This window comes from Microtus oregoni, unplaced genomic scaffold (assembly GCF_018167655.1).
Source record: "Microtus oregoni isolate MIOR12 unplaced genomic scaffold, Mior012 000007F_ref0000211, whole genome shotgun sequence".
NCBI classification, from domain to species: domain Eukaryota; kingdom Metazoa; phylum Chordata; class Mammalia; order Rodentia; family Cricetidae; genus Microtus; species Microtus oregoni.
Window position 1 is genome coordinate 37,670,890 of NW_024543066.1, and position 13,841 is coordinate 37,684,730.

At 36.2% G+C, this 13,841-nt stretch overlaps 1 protein-coding gene across 1 annotated transcript in view; it reads right to left on the reverse strand.

The window, feature by feature from the left end:
* LOC121450832 (cysteine-rich secretory protein 1-like) overlaps positions 1-13,841 on the reverse strand; it is a 16,242-nt gene continuing 2,401 nt past the window's right edge. The window contains exons 2-8 of the mRNA XM_041656159.1: positions 13,240-13,310; positions 10,104-10,220; positions 8,856-8,946; positions 6,838-6,983; positions 5,172-5,266; positions 2,093-2,181; positions 1-765 (exon numbers count right to left, since the gene is read on the reverse strand). Coding sequence (XP_041512093.1) covers positions 638-765; positions 2,093-2,181; positions 5,172-5,266; positions 6,838-6,983; positions 8,856-8,946; positions 10,104-10,220; positions 13,240-13,308 — 735 coding nt within the window. The 5' untranslated portion in view covers positions 13,309-13,310 and the 3' untranslated portion in view covers positions 1-637. The remainder of the gene's footprint in view (positions 766-2,092; positions 2,182-5,171; positions 5,267-6,837; positions 6,984-8,855; positions 8,947-10,103; positions 10,221-13,239; positions 13,311-13,841) is intronic.

Below are 13,841 nucleotides of genomic sequence, written 5' to 3' on the forward strand. Positions count from 1 at the left end.
TTAATATGCAAATATTAAGATTTATTTAATTTTGAAAAAGAAAACAGGTCAATGGAGTCATTTGAAAAAGCAAATTCTGTTCATGAAGTTACATTTTAAAATGGTACGTGAAATACCTAACAATTAAAATGCAAATTAAAGTTTAGAATTTGAAACACTAGTTCTGAGGAATGTGAAGAGGAGTAAATGCTGAGAAGAAATCAAAGAGAGCTAATGCGCATTTGTTTTTGGAGCTAGTCAGCTAGGTAGAGCTAGGGAAAGTGAGTAAAAGCTACAGTGGAAGTATATGCTGTTTCTTTACTTCATTGTGTTCTGGGAACCTGATTATTGTTCCCAAGACAGAGTTTTAGTGACCTTAGTCATACAGACAAACTACATATGATCTTGGGTTTGAGTGAACTGCTTCAATTCGTCACAGAATTCAGCGGTCAAGACCCAAAGGTATTACTGATTTTGTTATTTTAAAATATTTGGTTATAACTTATTTCTGCTAAATGAGATGATATAGAAAAAATGAATCTTTACTGTTTGGAATCATTTGAGTGTATTATACCTAGAATTTCCTGGTGGACTGTGAAAAGACTAAGGTGGGGAGGAGGTTATCCTGCACATGGCCCTGGTCTCGTGCACTAGAAATTTAATGAATTTTGCCTTCACAGAGGCATGTAGCTTTGCAGCCTTCTTTAGTCAGTTCATGTTCACAGGTTACCGATGCTTTCAAAGATGGACAGTTAGAATAGTTATCTTCATAGTAACACCTGTTTGCTGAAAAAAAGAATAGAGATATTCATTACTTTGTTATTATTTTCCTCTACCAACAGTGACAAAATAAAACATGAATGTGCAGAAAGGAATTGAGTAAATGGATGAATTTCCATTAAACTGAGGCTTTGTGAGATGCCTTTTAGTAGAGTTGATATATTTCTTCACTCAAGAAAGGCTTAAGAAAACTAACTTGAGTGATTCTTTGAGGAGCTGAGCTATTGAGAGTTGAGAAAGATGGCTCAGCAACTAGAAGTCTTTGTTCTTTTTGCAGAGAAACTGGTTTTGATTTTCAGCATCTACATGGTAGCTTACGGCCTCCTGTAATTTCAGCTCCATGGAACCAAGTATCCTCTTCTGTCCTTCATAATCATGGGGCCCAAATGTAGTATACATAAATATATTCACACATGTACACACAAATATTTATAAACATAAAATAAAGAGAAATATTTTAAAAAGAAACTCATTATTTAAAATGTCAGTCATTATGCAAGTAATTTTTAAACTTAAGTACAGCTAATATTTAAACTCTATATTCTCAGCAAAACAAGTTTAATTAATATGTTCTAAAGCTACTGTGTCTAGTAATCTCTTTATGTGAAAATACGGAAATGAATTATTATTATACCTACTTCCTCTCTCTGTAACTTATTTTCATAACATTTGCACTAATAACACAAAAATGACTTGTTCTGAATCTATATCATTGAAAGAGAGAAGCAATTTATATAAGCGGTCCTTTGACTCAGCACACAATCACACACAGATGCCATGGCATACATGCATGTTCCTATTCATATACAGAGAGAAATAAGTACACATTCACAAATAAATAAAAATGTAACACAAAATTCAAAGGATGATCTGGAGGACCTTAGGAATTTTTTGTTTTAAGTTTCTTGGTAGGCAAAGAATTGTAGTATCTGTCTTCTTTCTCTGGCCTGACCTGTGTTCTATTACCTCAACTACTTAGATCTGTATTGCTTTCTCTTCTTAAAATGCTAAACTTAAGATTTTATTAACCTAGAGAATAAGAAAATTCACTTTAAATTTTACTGAATTACATCCACAGAAATATTTCTCTAGACTCCAATAGCAATAATATCAATACTGATACAAGTATGCACTGGTTTTAGATGTTTCATTAGACTACATAAAGTATCATGTTTTTCAATGGCAAAAGTACACACACCATAAACAAAGGATTTTGTAATTCAAATAAATGATGTGAACTACATTTTTGCCTCTTGAACATAAGGCCATGCTATGAAATCTTAAAACAGATTGTCATTTTATGTTGTTATATTTGTATATTAATAACACTTACTGCACAGTCCATCGTCACAGTGATTAGGACAACTGCCACATGGTTTTCCTACTGTGTACGGGGTGTATAGCCTGTTCACAAAATTGCCACTGAAATTGAAAAGCAAAATATAAAATATTTTTAATTTTTCTCTGTATACTCTAATGCTTGCATATATCACACACATATACATATATATATATATATACACAAACAGATATATGGATTGCTATTAAAATCTTTAGCTACGTCACATAAAAATCTAACATTGTCTAAGAGTATTCAGATAGAGATGTGAAATAAGGGGATAATTAATGCCTTCACTCTTCAACCATGTTCTATTAATGTGAGCAACTGAAATACAATAAATAAGACTCTAAAAGTTTAGAAACACTTTAATGTAGAAACATTCTCTTCATTTCCTCATGAACCTGGAAAATTTCTAAGACAATGAAGCACAGGATGCTGCTTAGGTATAAAAGATGCTTTCTATAGACACAGAAAAATGCTATTATTTCTGCCTGATTCCTACAGTATGGGAGAGGTCCCCATGATGATGTGGTGAGGTTCAAGAATTTAAGCACAGTAAAGTTTGGGTTTTACGGAGGTAGCATGTGGGTATGAGACTTTTATGATTATAAAAACTGAGAATGTTAATTAGAAAAACACTTTATAAAACCCATCTTAAAAGTGCAGTACTCTGATAGTGACAGCCTGTGCCTCGGGAGGATCGTCACTTCACTGACTGGCATATGAAAATAGAGGAGTGAGATTCTCCATTGCGCTAAGGGTGGCAGGGGTGTGCACACATTCTCCAAGGACTTGCAGCAGGCCCTTTCTTCTGTATATTGCTCTATGTGTTTGAGAAATCTTAAAATGAAAAGTCATAAAGTGTTGTACAAGTTCTGCCACGTGCTTCTCTTCATTATTCATCAGATCCTTCTTGGTGCCAGACTCCAGGTGCCTCTCATTTGGACCAGACAGCTGGTAGAGTGCAATGGCTTCTTTCTTTGTATTTTTCATAAGGCCAAAAAAAATATTCTTGAAAATTCTTAGAAGACTTTCCTTTTCAACTGAGATGCCACACCATCTGTGTCACCCACATACAGAGTAGAAATGAATCACTTAAAAGGCTTGATTTGAAAAGATTCTCAGACACGTGTTACATAAGTTTCTTGTATTGAGAAGATACAAATAGACGCAGAGAGATGTCTCAGCAGTTAAGAGAGCACATGCCTCTTTTAGAAGACTTGGGTTTTGTACCCAGCACACACTTCAGGTGATGTACAACTGTTTGTAATGCAGTCCCAGGGGATTTGATACCTCTGGTCTCCATAAGCATCTGCACCTATGGGCACACACTACACAAGGACAAACATACATGCAGATGTAATTTAAAAAAAAAATATTTTTGGTTTGTCGAGACAGGTTTTTCTGTAGCTTTAGAGCCTTTCCTGGAACTAGCTCTTGTAGACCAGGCTGGCCTCGAATTCACAGAGATCCGCCTGCTTCTGCCTCCCGAGCGCTGGGATTAAAGGCGTGAGCCACCACCACCCAGCTAATTAAGAAAAATTAGGTTAACATACAGATTATGAACATATATTTGTTTTTTCATGGGAAAGTTTTAAAGAGCTTCCATCACAGAAGGGAAGTGAATTTCTGTCTTTAAAATTAAGTTCCACTGAACATGATTTTTAGAATTTTTAGTAAATTTTGAGGAGAAAAGAATTAAGATTTTAGCTTTCTTAACTGTTGGAAATATATTAAAGACTTCTAAAAGAGCCTTTGAAGTTTAAGATTTAATAAATTCTTACAGGTATAAGGTAGCAACATGGGGCTGGAAAGAAGGTTCAGTGGTTAAGAAATTTTGCTGTTCCTTTGGAGAATCCATGTTTGATCCCCAATAACCATATCAAGTAGGTCATAATCACCTTTAACTTCAGGTCTATGGGATTCAATGCACTTTTCTGGTTTTGTGAGGTACTGTGCATATGCATAAACAAAGCAACAAAAATAAGATTGAAAAATAACTATTAGGCTACTCATTATTATGATTTTGCAAAAATATAACACTCTTGGTAATTTTTACCCTCGGCAGCTTACATAACACCATCTAATACTATGAAAGCTAGTCTGCAGGAAGGAAACTTCTAGCTGGATGCTTCCAACTCCTGTGTCTGATGTTGATGATGTTTATAGCAATAGACTCTTATTTTCAAGTTCAGGGAGGCAACCAGGGGTGACAGCCAAATTCTATATAGAAAAGAAGATCAAGTTTTCTTTAGGGAAGAGACTCTTGATAGGGTATCCAGTCCCAAGTTGTCAACCCTAAACACTTGCACATAAGAGCAACTGTAAATGGACTTGGTGATATTGTGTGTGTTCATGTTTTGATGTGTGTGTGTGTGTGTGTGTGTATGTACAGATGAAATTATGACTTTTAGAGAAGGTGTGGAGGAGAGGAAGATTTGAAGGAGGATAGGGAAGAGTGAAAGTGACTGAAATATAGTACTTCTATATGAAATTCTCAAAAACAAAAGCAATAAATTAATTTTTTTTCTTTTTGGATTTTTCAGAAAAGGGTTCTCCGTGTTGCCCTGTCTGGTCATGGATTCACAGAGATCGGACTGTCTCGGCCCCCAAGTGCTGGGACTAAGGTGTGAAACATGACTGCTGCTCAGCCGCTAAATTTTAACAAGGTTCTATGACAACTTATATAATCAGGGGGAGGGACAGCTTAATTAGAAGGACCACATCACGAATCTGCGTCACTCACACATGCTCACCCCTATCTAATATTAAGTTTGCTTTGTAGCCTCCAAACACAGCGCAAACTGAAAATATGAGCTTCATAATCCCTGTATTATGTGATTAGGAAGCAGCCATCGAGTAGGGAAGAGAAATCATTTTGAAAGGAAAGGAAAAGCTTCTGAGTGTGATTCGTGAAGCTGCTGAGTTGTACATTTCAAAGATTCAGTTATATAAGTTTCAACTCTAAATAATATTTAAGGTTTATTTCCCTCTCGTGTGTAAAATATATTCTTAATTTGTTTTGAAACTATGATCATTAAAAAAATGACAAATTGAAGTGGATACTTACGGAGGACAATATTGACAAACGTAGTAATATTTCAATGACTGGTTAGGGCACACAGCGAATCCACATCCCACTTGGTGAGTGGTATTCCAAACTAGCTATACACCCAGAGACGAAGACAAGGCACATGTCATAGATAAAAATAATGTAGAAAAAAAAGAGAAAATATAAGTTTAAAGCATTGATGTTCTACTTTGTTTCTAGAATCCTTATGGCCATATTTAAATTATTGAATCAATTTACAGATGTTAAAACAGCCTTAATGGGCTCATGTTGGTCACCTCGTCTGGCAAAATTATAAGGAAGTACCCAGTGGAATTTATGGAGGCTGACAGTAGCTTCAGCTCCTTCTCAGAGAAGCTGTTCTTTACTGTCTTTTGCAGTTTCCAAGATGATGAGGATGCAGATGGCTGGGCTGAGGCCAGAAAACTTCATGGCACAATGAAAAGAATAAAAGAATCTACAGACACCAGAGGACCTTGGTATGATGGGGAATTTCTCTGACACTGCTTCCAACCCTTCAGGTTTATGAAAATAGACAGCAATGGTAACCAGGATATCAGGTCAATTCCTGGACAGACATCAAATTGACCATGACGCTGTTGCTGACTACCTTGAAGGTACGTACACTGAAGTGTTTTCCAAAAACAAGTGTCCTGTGCCCATAGAGCATTGACCTTGAGAGATGAACCAGAACCTCCTCTCAGCTTCAAAAAGAGGCTGTCTAGTTTGGTACTAAGCTGTGGCCATAAGTATCTTCCTCTCTGTGTGGGCAGGAATAGTGGATGGCTTGCAAGCCTTGCTGGTCCAAGCCTGATGGAAGCCTGCTATGCAGTAACAATAAATATATCCAAGATGTGTATGGTGGGTGCTCCTATGTAGAGATGTGTTCTTGAATTTCCTGGCTCCTATTTGAAACTGTGTTTCAACTCAAGTCTCTCAGTCTACAGGATCTGATTATGCCATGAATTTTGAGTTGCCCCTGCCTATACCACATCTGGATATTTGGATATTTTCTCCATGCAGCCAAGCAGGATTACCACATCACCTTCTCCCCTAGGTTTGACAGACCTTTTTTGAGAGTGGACAGGATAGAGGCATAATCCCGTAATTCTTGCTTAAAGAGCCACTTTGTGATGGGAAAGGGACCAGGGCCTCAGCCTGTATGTCCAGCAGGAAGCCACCTGGCAGAGTTTCTGGTAACAAAACTCCAGGATATACATTTCCCCTTTTAAGTCGGGAGCCATACAGAGCTGATGCGCAACCTTGCCAAAGTCTGTATAAGTGCCTTAGAACACAAGGCATTACCTTTGTTTGGGGGCTGGAGTCAAGAAATGAGGTTTAAAAAATCAAGTATATTCCCTTACAAAGGTTGGATAAGCCATTGAAAGATGGCAGCTCCAATAGCCTATGACTGTCAAGGCCAATGTATAACCACCCACACAAGATCTTTCCCAAGGGTATGTGGCTGGTGTGCACTCTCCCTATACCCCCTGAAATTGGGAGACCAGTAGGAAGATAGAAAGTTCAAAGTCAGTCAGAGCTATATAGTGAGACCCTCTCTCAAAGAGAAAATAAAAATTCTCTGCACTGAAATTCTGCCTTGAAATCAATCAAGTCATTAATTTTTTTCCCTTGCCCAGCACTAATAGAAAGTACCTTTTCTTACCTGAGTATAATGTCCAACTACTGCACCCGGTGTTGTTGGCCCTTCACCAAACTTAAAATCTTTGTATTCATCATACCAGCTTTGGATGGCCTGAGACCATGGTGCTTGGTAAGATGCCATGAAGAGATTTTCACCACATTTTAAGTCTATGGGAAAAAAATAGACCACTCATGAAGACAGCAATAGAGAAAAAAGAGGAACACACACACACACACACACACGTGCACACACACACACATGAATGGAATCCCTGTTCTTTAAAGACATTGTTTGCAGTTTCTTTGAATAACATAAAAATCATGATTCAGAACTAATGAACCTTCAGCTGAACAGTAGCCAGAGGTATCAACATGTTTGTGCTGAACACCATAAGCACTAATTATAAACGTTTTTTCTTCAGTAGCTTCTGTCTTTGATCTCATTTATTCACACCTTAAATTTTCCATACGTGTGTGTATACGCACACGTATGTGTGCACGCACCCATGAGTGAGCCTCATGTAAAATAAATGTAAATTTGCAGTCATAGAGAAGACAAAGACTAATTCCTTCCATTTCTCTCCTGTACTAGCTAGAGATTTTTAAATAAACATTTTACATATTTAGGATTTTTGTTCTGTGTGAGCATTCTTTGCAGTCATTCTTTCAAAACTACAAGTCCAAAGCAAACAAAAAGAGAAGGAACTATATTTTTACAGTTTATACGTTATGTCTTAACTAGAAAATTAAAATTTTGGACCATATTTTCTTCAGAGAATGGGAGAAAATATCTTTAACCCTAAAAAATAGTTTAATGTTTTTACCAAGCTCTTTACTTAACATTTACTTTAAACTTTAACTGAATATTGTGGTCTTTTAAATAAAATTTTAATCATTATGTTATTAAATTAAGAATATCTAAGAGGTAAAATCTTGAAAAGAGGTGATTAATTTACTAGATTCAATTTGGAGAAAAAGATGATCATTTTTAATGTTATTAATTTATTTATTTATTTACTAAAGATTTCTGCCTCCTTCCCCAATCAAGTCCCCCTCCCTCGTCAGCCAAAGAGCAATCAGGCTTCCCTGCCCTGTGGGAAGTCCAAGGACCACCCACCTCCATCCCCTATCATACAACAAATGTATATGCTCAACTATGTTCATAGCAGCATTGTTGGTAATAGCCAGAACCTGGAAACAACCTAGATGCCCTTCATTTTTAATGTCTTAAGAAATATTTTATCTCATTACCCATTTGTTTATTTTGTAATCATTTTACACTTCCTTATGTGAACATTATGTTTCATAGTTTATTTTTAATTTAACATAATATATCTTTTAGGTACTCAGAGTGTACAGATAAGATACTGAGTTAAAATATGGAAATTATGATTTCATAGGCCAGGGTAAATGACTGAGCATGTACGAGCATGCCTTACTAATTCAGGAGACTTGAACCAAACTCATAGCATCCACACTGGATAACTTACAGCCGCCTGTGACAGCAATACTGTATCCACCTGTGACCTGTAAGCATCAGACGATCTGACACCTTCTTCTGGCCTCTAGAAGCACTTTTACATACGTACACACAGGCATAAATACACATAGACACACTTGCACATAATTTAACAAAGAGTGAAATAAGAGGTTACAGTTTTAAATTTCCTTTATAAGATCTTAATTAGTAATTATTTTCATCCAGACTTTGGTTCAAGTCTGCAAAACAGAGAAAGCAATGATCCAGACCTTGTTACACTTGTGATCTGGTCACAAAAAGCAAAGCTGCCATCATGAAACACAGTTTCTGTAAAATATAAAGCATCCAAAAAGCACAGAATGGAGCCTTTCAGAAATACTTAACATTTCTTTATAAGGCAGAGATACTTAACTTTTTTAAAAGGCAGAGATACTTAGATTTTTTTGAAAGGCAGTGTCAGAATAGGCATTTATTCACAACTTGTTTTAGCATGATATCATAAAATGGGCTTTCCTGTGTTTATTCTCTATTTATTTATAAGTGATTTTGAATATACATACTTTTGATAGTCCTGTATTCTTGAGGACTATGTTGATGAGTGCACTTGTCTGCCCAGGCCTGTGCATTTTTTTGGGCCTCACTGTTCCACTCCTAAAGATTAAAAGGAAAGAAAAAAGCCATGTGAAAACTCAGACCTCAGAGTCACATGATCTTTGCAGACAGGCTGATATGAGTGCTTTAATCATTGCAAAAAGGTAGGCACCTTCAGACTGTCATCGGAATCAATATATAATGTAGGATATATCTGAGTTTTTATGTAGCATATATATTACCAACTCTCATTACAACATTTATAAATAAGTTTATTTTTGCATATTTTCCTCCCCCATCTTCCTGATCCTGCTTATCCTCTCATTCATGCCCTCCCACCTTTAACCTTCCTTTGATGTCACACATGTTCTATTTAGTTCTTACTGTATCTGCTATAGTCCATGTCTACCCTCTCTTGATCTTCTTGGTAGTTTCATAATCTATGTCCAAAGTTACTTTGAACTTCTATGTGACCCTTTCTGTACCAAATAAATACAAGTAGTCTGTCTTCCTAAGGTCATCAAAATACTAAAATATTTAATGGTCTGATGACTTCCTGAAATCACAACAGGATCCCTTAAAGACTTTGAGTGCTTATTGTACTATGAGTAGCACTAACCACGTGGAAGTGCTAGGACTATTTTTACAGCCGTAAGAAGGAGCCTCATAAATCCTAGTTTCATTCTTTTCCCTCATTGAATGAATTGAAGAGACACGTGGACTTTGGTTTTTAATCCAGTAAAGGAGACTAGTTAGATAAAAGGTCATTGAACCTTAAAGGAGAGATGTTCTGTCTGAAGATTAAGAGAGAGAAGAACATCCACCAAAATAACATACTGGATTTTCACTACAGACCAAAGTCAAAAGATTTGATTTTGAACTCTGTCACTATAATTGTTGTAGCTCCACAATATCAATGAGTTACTGTGATGAAAGAAACTTAGTAAATTCTACTCTGATCAAGCACAGCTAAAGACACAAACTAAGTCCAATCTCTACGTGGATGCTCACACACAAACACACACACACACACACACACACACACACACACTCAGACAAGTAAACATGCTCATAAGCAAAACACTGAATACTTTTTCGGTTAAAAAGAGATGCTAGAATAGAGGCAAACCCTCCTGAAGCACACAGGAGAAGCCAAGTGCTATCTGCAGGCTCCAAACATAGCTCTCCAAATGCAGTGTTTTGTTGTGAGCCCTCACCATCTTCAGTAAGTCACTACCAGGTGGATCAACCTTTCGTCTCAGGTCATTGTGTTTGTTTACAATCTCTTCTTGGGTTGACTCATTATCAGTTGACAAATCCTCAAGGACTTGATTCTAAAGAGAAATAAAAATAAAGTCACGTTAGTGTCTGTTAAAGTTGTACAAAAAGGTGACTAAGTTGGATAAGATAAATGAAGGTCTTTGTTAAAGGACTCATGAAAATGTTAGCCGTTAAACCTTCATAATTAATGTTAAGAAAATCTATGACATTTTCATAAGAAATACTTTAAACAGAAATTTTGAGGCTATAAAAGAATTCATCACATGTCAAAGTAAAAACTTTTCTGAGGATACCTACAAATGTCAATATTGACTTAAGAGAGAGCTGTAATGATAGCCATACATAGTAGAGAAACTTAACTCATTCAGACTCATTTATATTGTAGCAAGAAAGTGTTAAGGAAGAAGACACATAATAGATTCTAGATCTTAGTAAGCAATAGCCCTCTTATCAGGTGTTTGGACGTTTGTGAGATAATGTGTAGGCCCCAGACCTAGTACAATGTGTGCATTCAACATTTTATTACAATAAGAGAATTTTATGTGTGACGGATTTTTGTGGTCAGTCTCAAGACAGGTTTATCTAATATTCACGTAAATTTGGAGACAATGAGTTCCTGAAAACAGTTGAATATTTCTGACTTTATGCTTCAGTGAACAGAAATAAGCCAGCTAAGTTAACTCAGATGCTAATATTTAAATTTACATTTTTTTTTCTGTGTGGGACAGGAGGATGTAATGATATTATGTGAGTTGACAGAGATGTAAGAGCCACTTTTTTTTGGTAGAAACATACTCCAAAATGTACTGTTTTATAGGGAAGAACAAGATGTTACAGCATAATTATTGATGGACACACCCTCACATATATTTTATCTTCCTGCTGGGAGAAGTTGTTTCTCCTTCCTACAGTACTTACTCCCACAAAACTCTGCAGACATGGCACCATGGATCTAGCCACACTGCAATGCCAGTGTCTGCTACATGTCCATCTCTCCCTAATATTTTATGTTCTGAAGACACTGATGAGAGCCTCGTGCCAAGAGATCTCTCACAGCCAACGCTCTGTAAGGCAGAAAGGATGTTCATGTTAAAGTTGTTGCTTGAAAATTCTCATGTTTTATTTTAATGTAAAGAAACAACATCGCCAGATGTTTATTGATTAAGGGATTGGCATCATTTTCTAATACATGTATTTGAATTAAGCATACATGTTTGTGTTTGAATTTATGTAGATGACTGCAATGCAAATGAACGTCTGAAGAGAATACTAGATTCCCTGGAATTGAAGTTAAGGTGGGTGTAAGGAACCTCAGGTGGATGCTGGAAACCAAATGGTCCTCTGCAAGAGTAGTAAATGCTTTTGTCCCCCAAGCTACCTCTCCAGGCCCTCCCCCCAAACATTCCATTTTAACCTGAAAACATACTTAAAGTTGTTTTATTTCTAAAGACAAAATATATAGCTTCTGAGAAAGTCATTATTATTTTCTGCTTGTTATCCTACCTTCCATGGAAGATAAAAATTCCACCAGACAATAAGTGTGCTTATACAGGCAGTGGTACAGATTAAAAATAAAAACATACTAGAAACACTGAAATGTGAGAACAAATTGTGAGAGGGCTTATATTGGATGGGTGATAGGACCTAATAATTACAACACCAAAAAGCAAAGCCAAGAGGAACAATAGTAAGTTGACAGCTGGAGAGGAATCAGTTCTTCATGGCAGCTCTCAAAGAAGCCTTCATTCCTAAAAGAGGACTCTGAATATCTCTGCTATTTGGATCTTGACAATTTATAAAGAAGTACCAGTAGACCAAAGAGAGAGGGAGAAAGAAGGGAAAGAGAATAGATGATTCAAAAGTGCCATAAAACACTAATATTTTTTTAAAAAAGAAACTGGGAATGCCAACAGATTGAAAGAACACCTAGATAACAAATGGTTTCAAGATTGCTAATTTGTTTATTGTAACAAGATATATAACGTATATTTAAAAACAGGTTTAACCAGTTACTGGCACTCCCTACTCTTGAGGAATTCTAATAGTCTCCAGTGCAGAGGCCGAAGAAGTGTATGAAGGCTACAGCAATGCCCAATCCTCCTAATTTTATTAGATTTCTAAACAAAAGGAGAGTAACTTTGCTGGCCCTACACACTCGATCATGAAAGAAGATAACTGAACCGTATCTGGGATTACCTAAACATAAGAACAGATTATAAATAATTGCTATTTGCCTCATGTACAAATTTATTGTTTCCATAGTAGACGTACTTAACATCTCTGGTGTGTTAAGTGTGTGTGTGTGTGTGTGTGTGTGTGTGTGTGTGTGTGTGCGCGTGAGTGCTCATAATCGCGCACACATTACAAGGATCAAACCCAGGGACTTGTGCTTTCTAAGCAAGTGTTGCTAAGCATCATCATCATCTCAATCCTAGCAAACTTTTAAAATTGTAAATATAGTTATAATTTTCTCAAACACTACCTATGAAAGTTACATACAGAAATGAGTAAGTTGAAGCCATGCTAAATTTGAATATAATATCAGTTGTCTATGAGGACCACATTGAAATGGATTAAAGAAAATAATAACAGCTCATGGAACAGAAAATTTAAGAAATCAATCAACAGATATGAAAATTCCAATACAAATATAACTCAAATATCATGTGTAATTTTAATTTCTTGAACTCATTAAAAAGAAAAAATTTTAAATTAATATCAATATTTCTACTTAAAAACTATAACAAAAATACAATTTAAGTGACATTAAATCAAAATGTATTATATTTGCATCCAGCCCAATCTTCGATATCTACTTTGTGTGATAAATGTATGCCTGTTTCATTCATGTGTACCATGACCTTAACCTCTGTTTAATATTAACTTGTACTTGGGGCTACAAGGTCATTCGACATAGTTTAAAAATAGTGTCAACTGCTCTAAACTATCAATGAGTACTTTGAGACTTACTCCACAGTCTGGCTTTTAATAGTTCTAAAGAGTGGTCTGACAGCTTCCTAGCCTTCATCGTTGCCTAAAATGTTCTGAGAGGATATTAAACCTTACCCATACCTCATAGTTATCTTGAAGGGATAGGGGCAGCATAGCAGCCAGGAACAACAACAATGGGAATGATGTCATGTCTAGAAAACAAAGAGGAGAAAAAGACCAACATTACTATGTTTAGTACAGTGGGTTCTGAGTGATGGAGAATATATGGGGAAAGTAATGGGCTCCATACCCCAGATTTACTACCACTATAGCAAGGAGGACATACTGTTTATATCATCCAAATGTTAATAAAATCAGCTCAAGAGGACTGAAGCCCCCCACCCCCATGCAATAAGGAACAAATCAAAGAGCCTACACGAAGCAGGCACCTATGATGGCTCTGAGTAATCAGCTTCTCCTCCCTCTGTCACACTCTAATTTATGGGAATCTCGTGGGATTCTAGGAATTTAGGAATTCTTCTTGTGTTTTTCAAGAGTAGCAAAAGCTCTCATCTATCACCTTGACAGGACACTACTATGACATGATTAACTTTTGTTGGATATTTTAAGATATGCCTACTCCATTATATGGTGTTTGTTTGTTATTCATTCATTCAAAGTTTTTATTTTGTTGTCTTTTTGAGAAAAGATGTCACTATCTGGCCCAGTGTAGCTTCAAACTA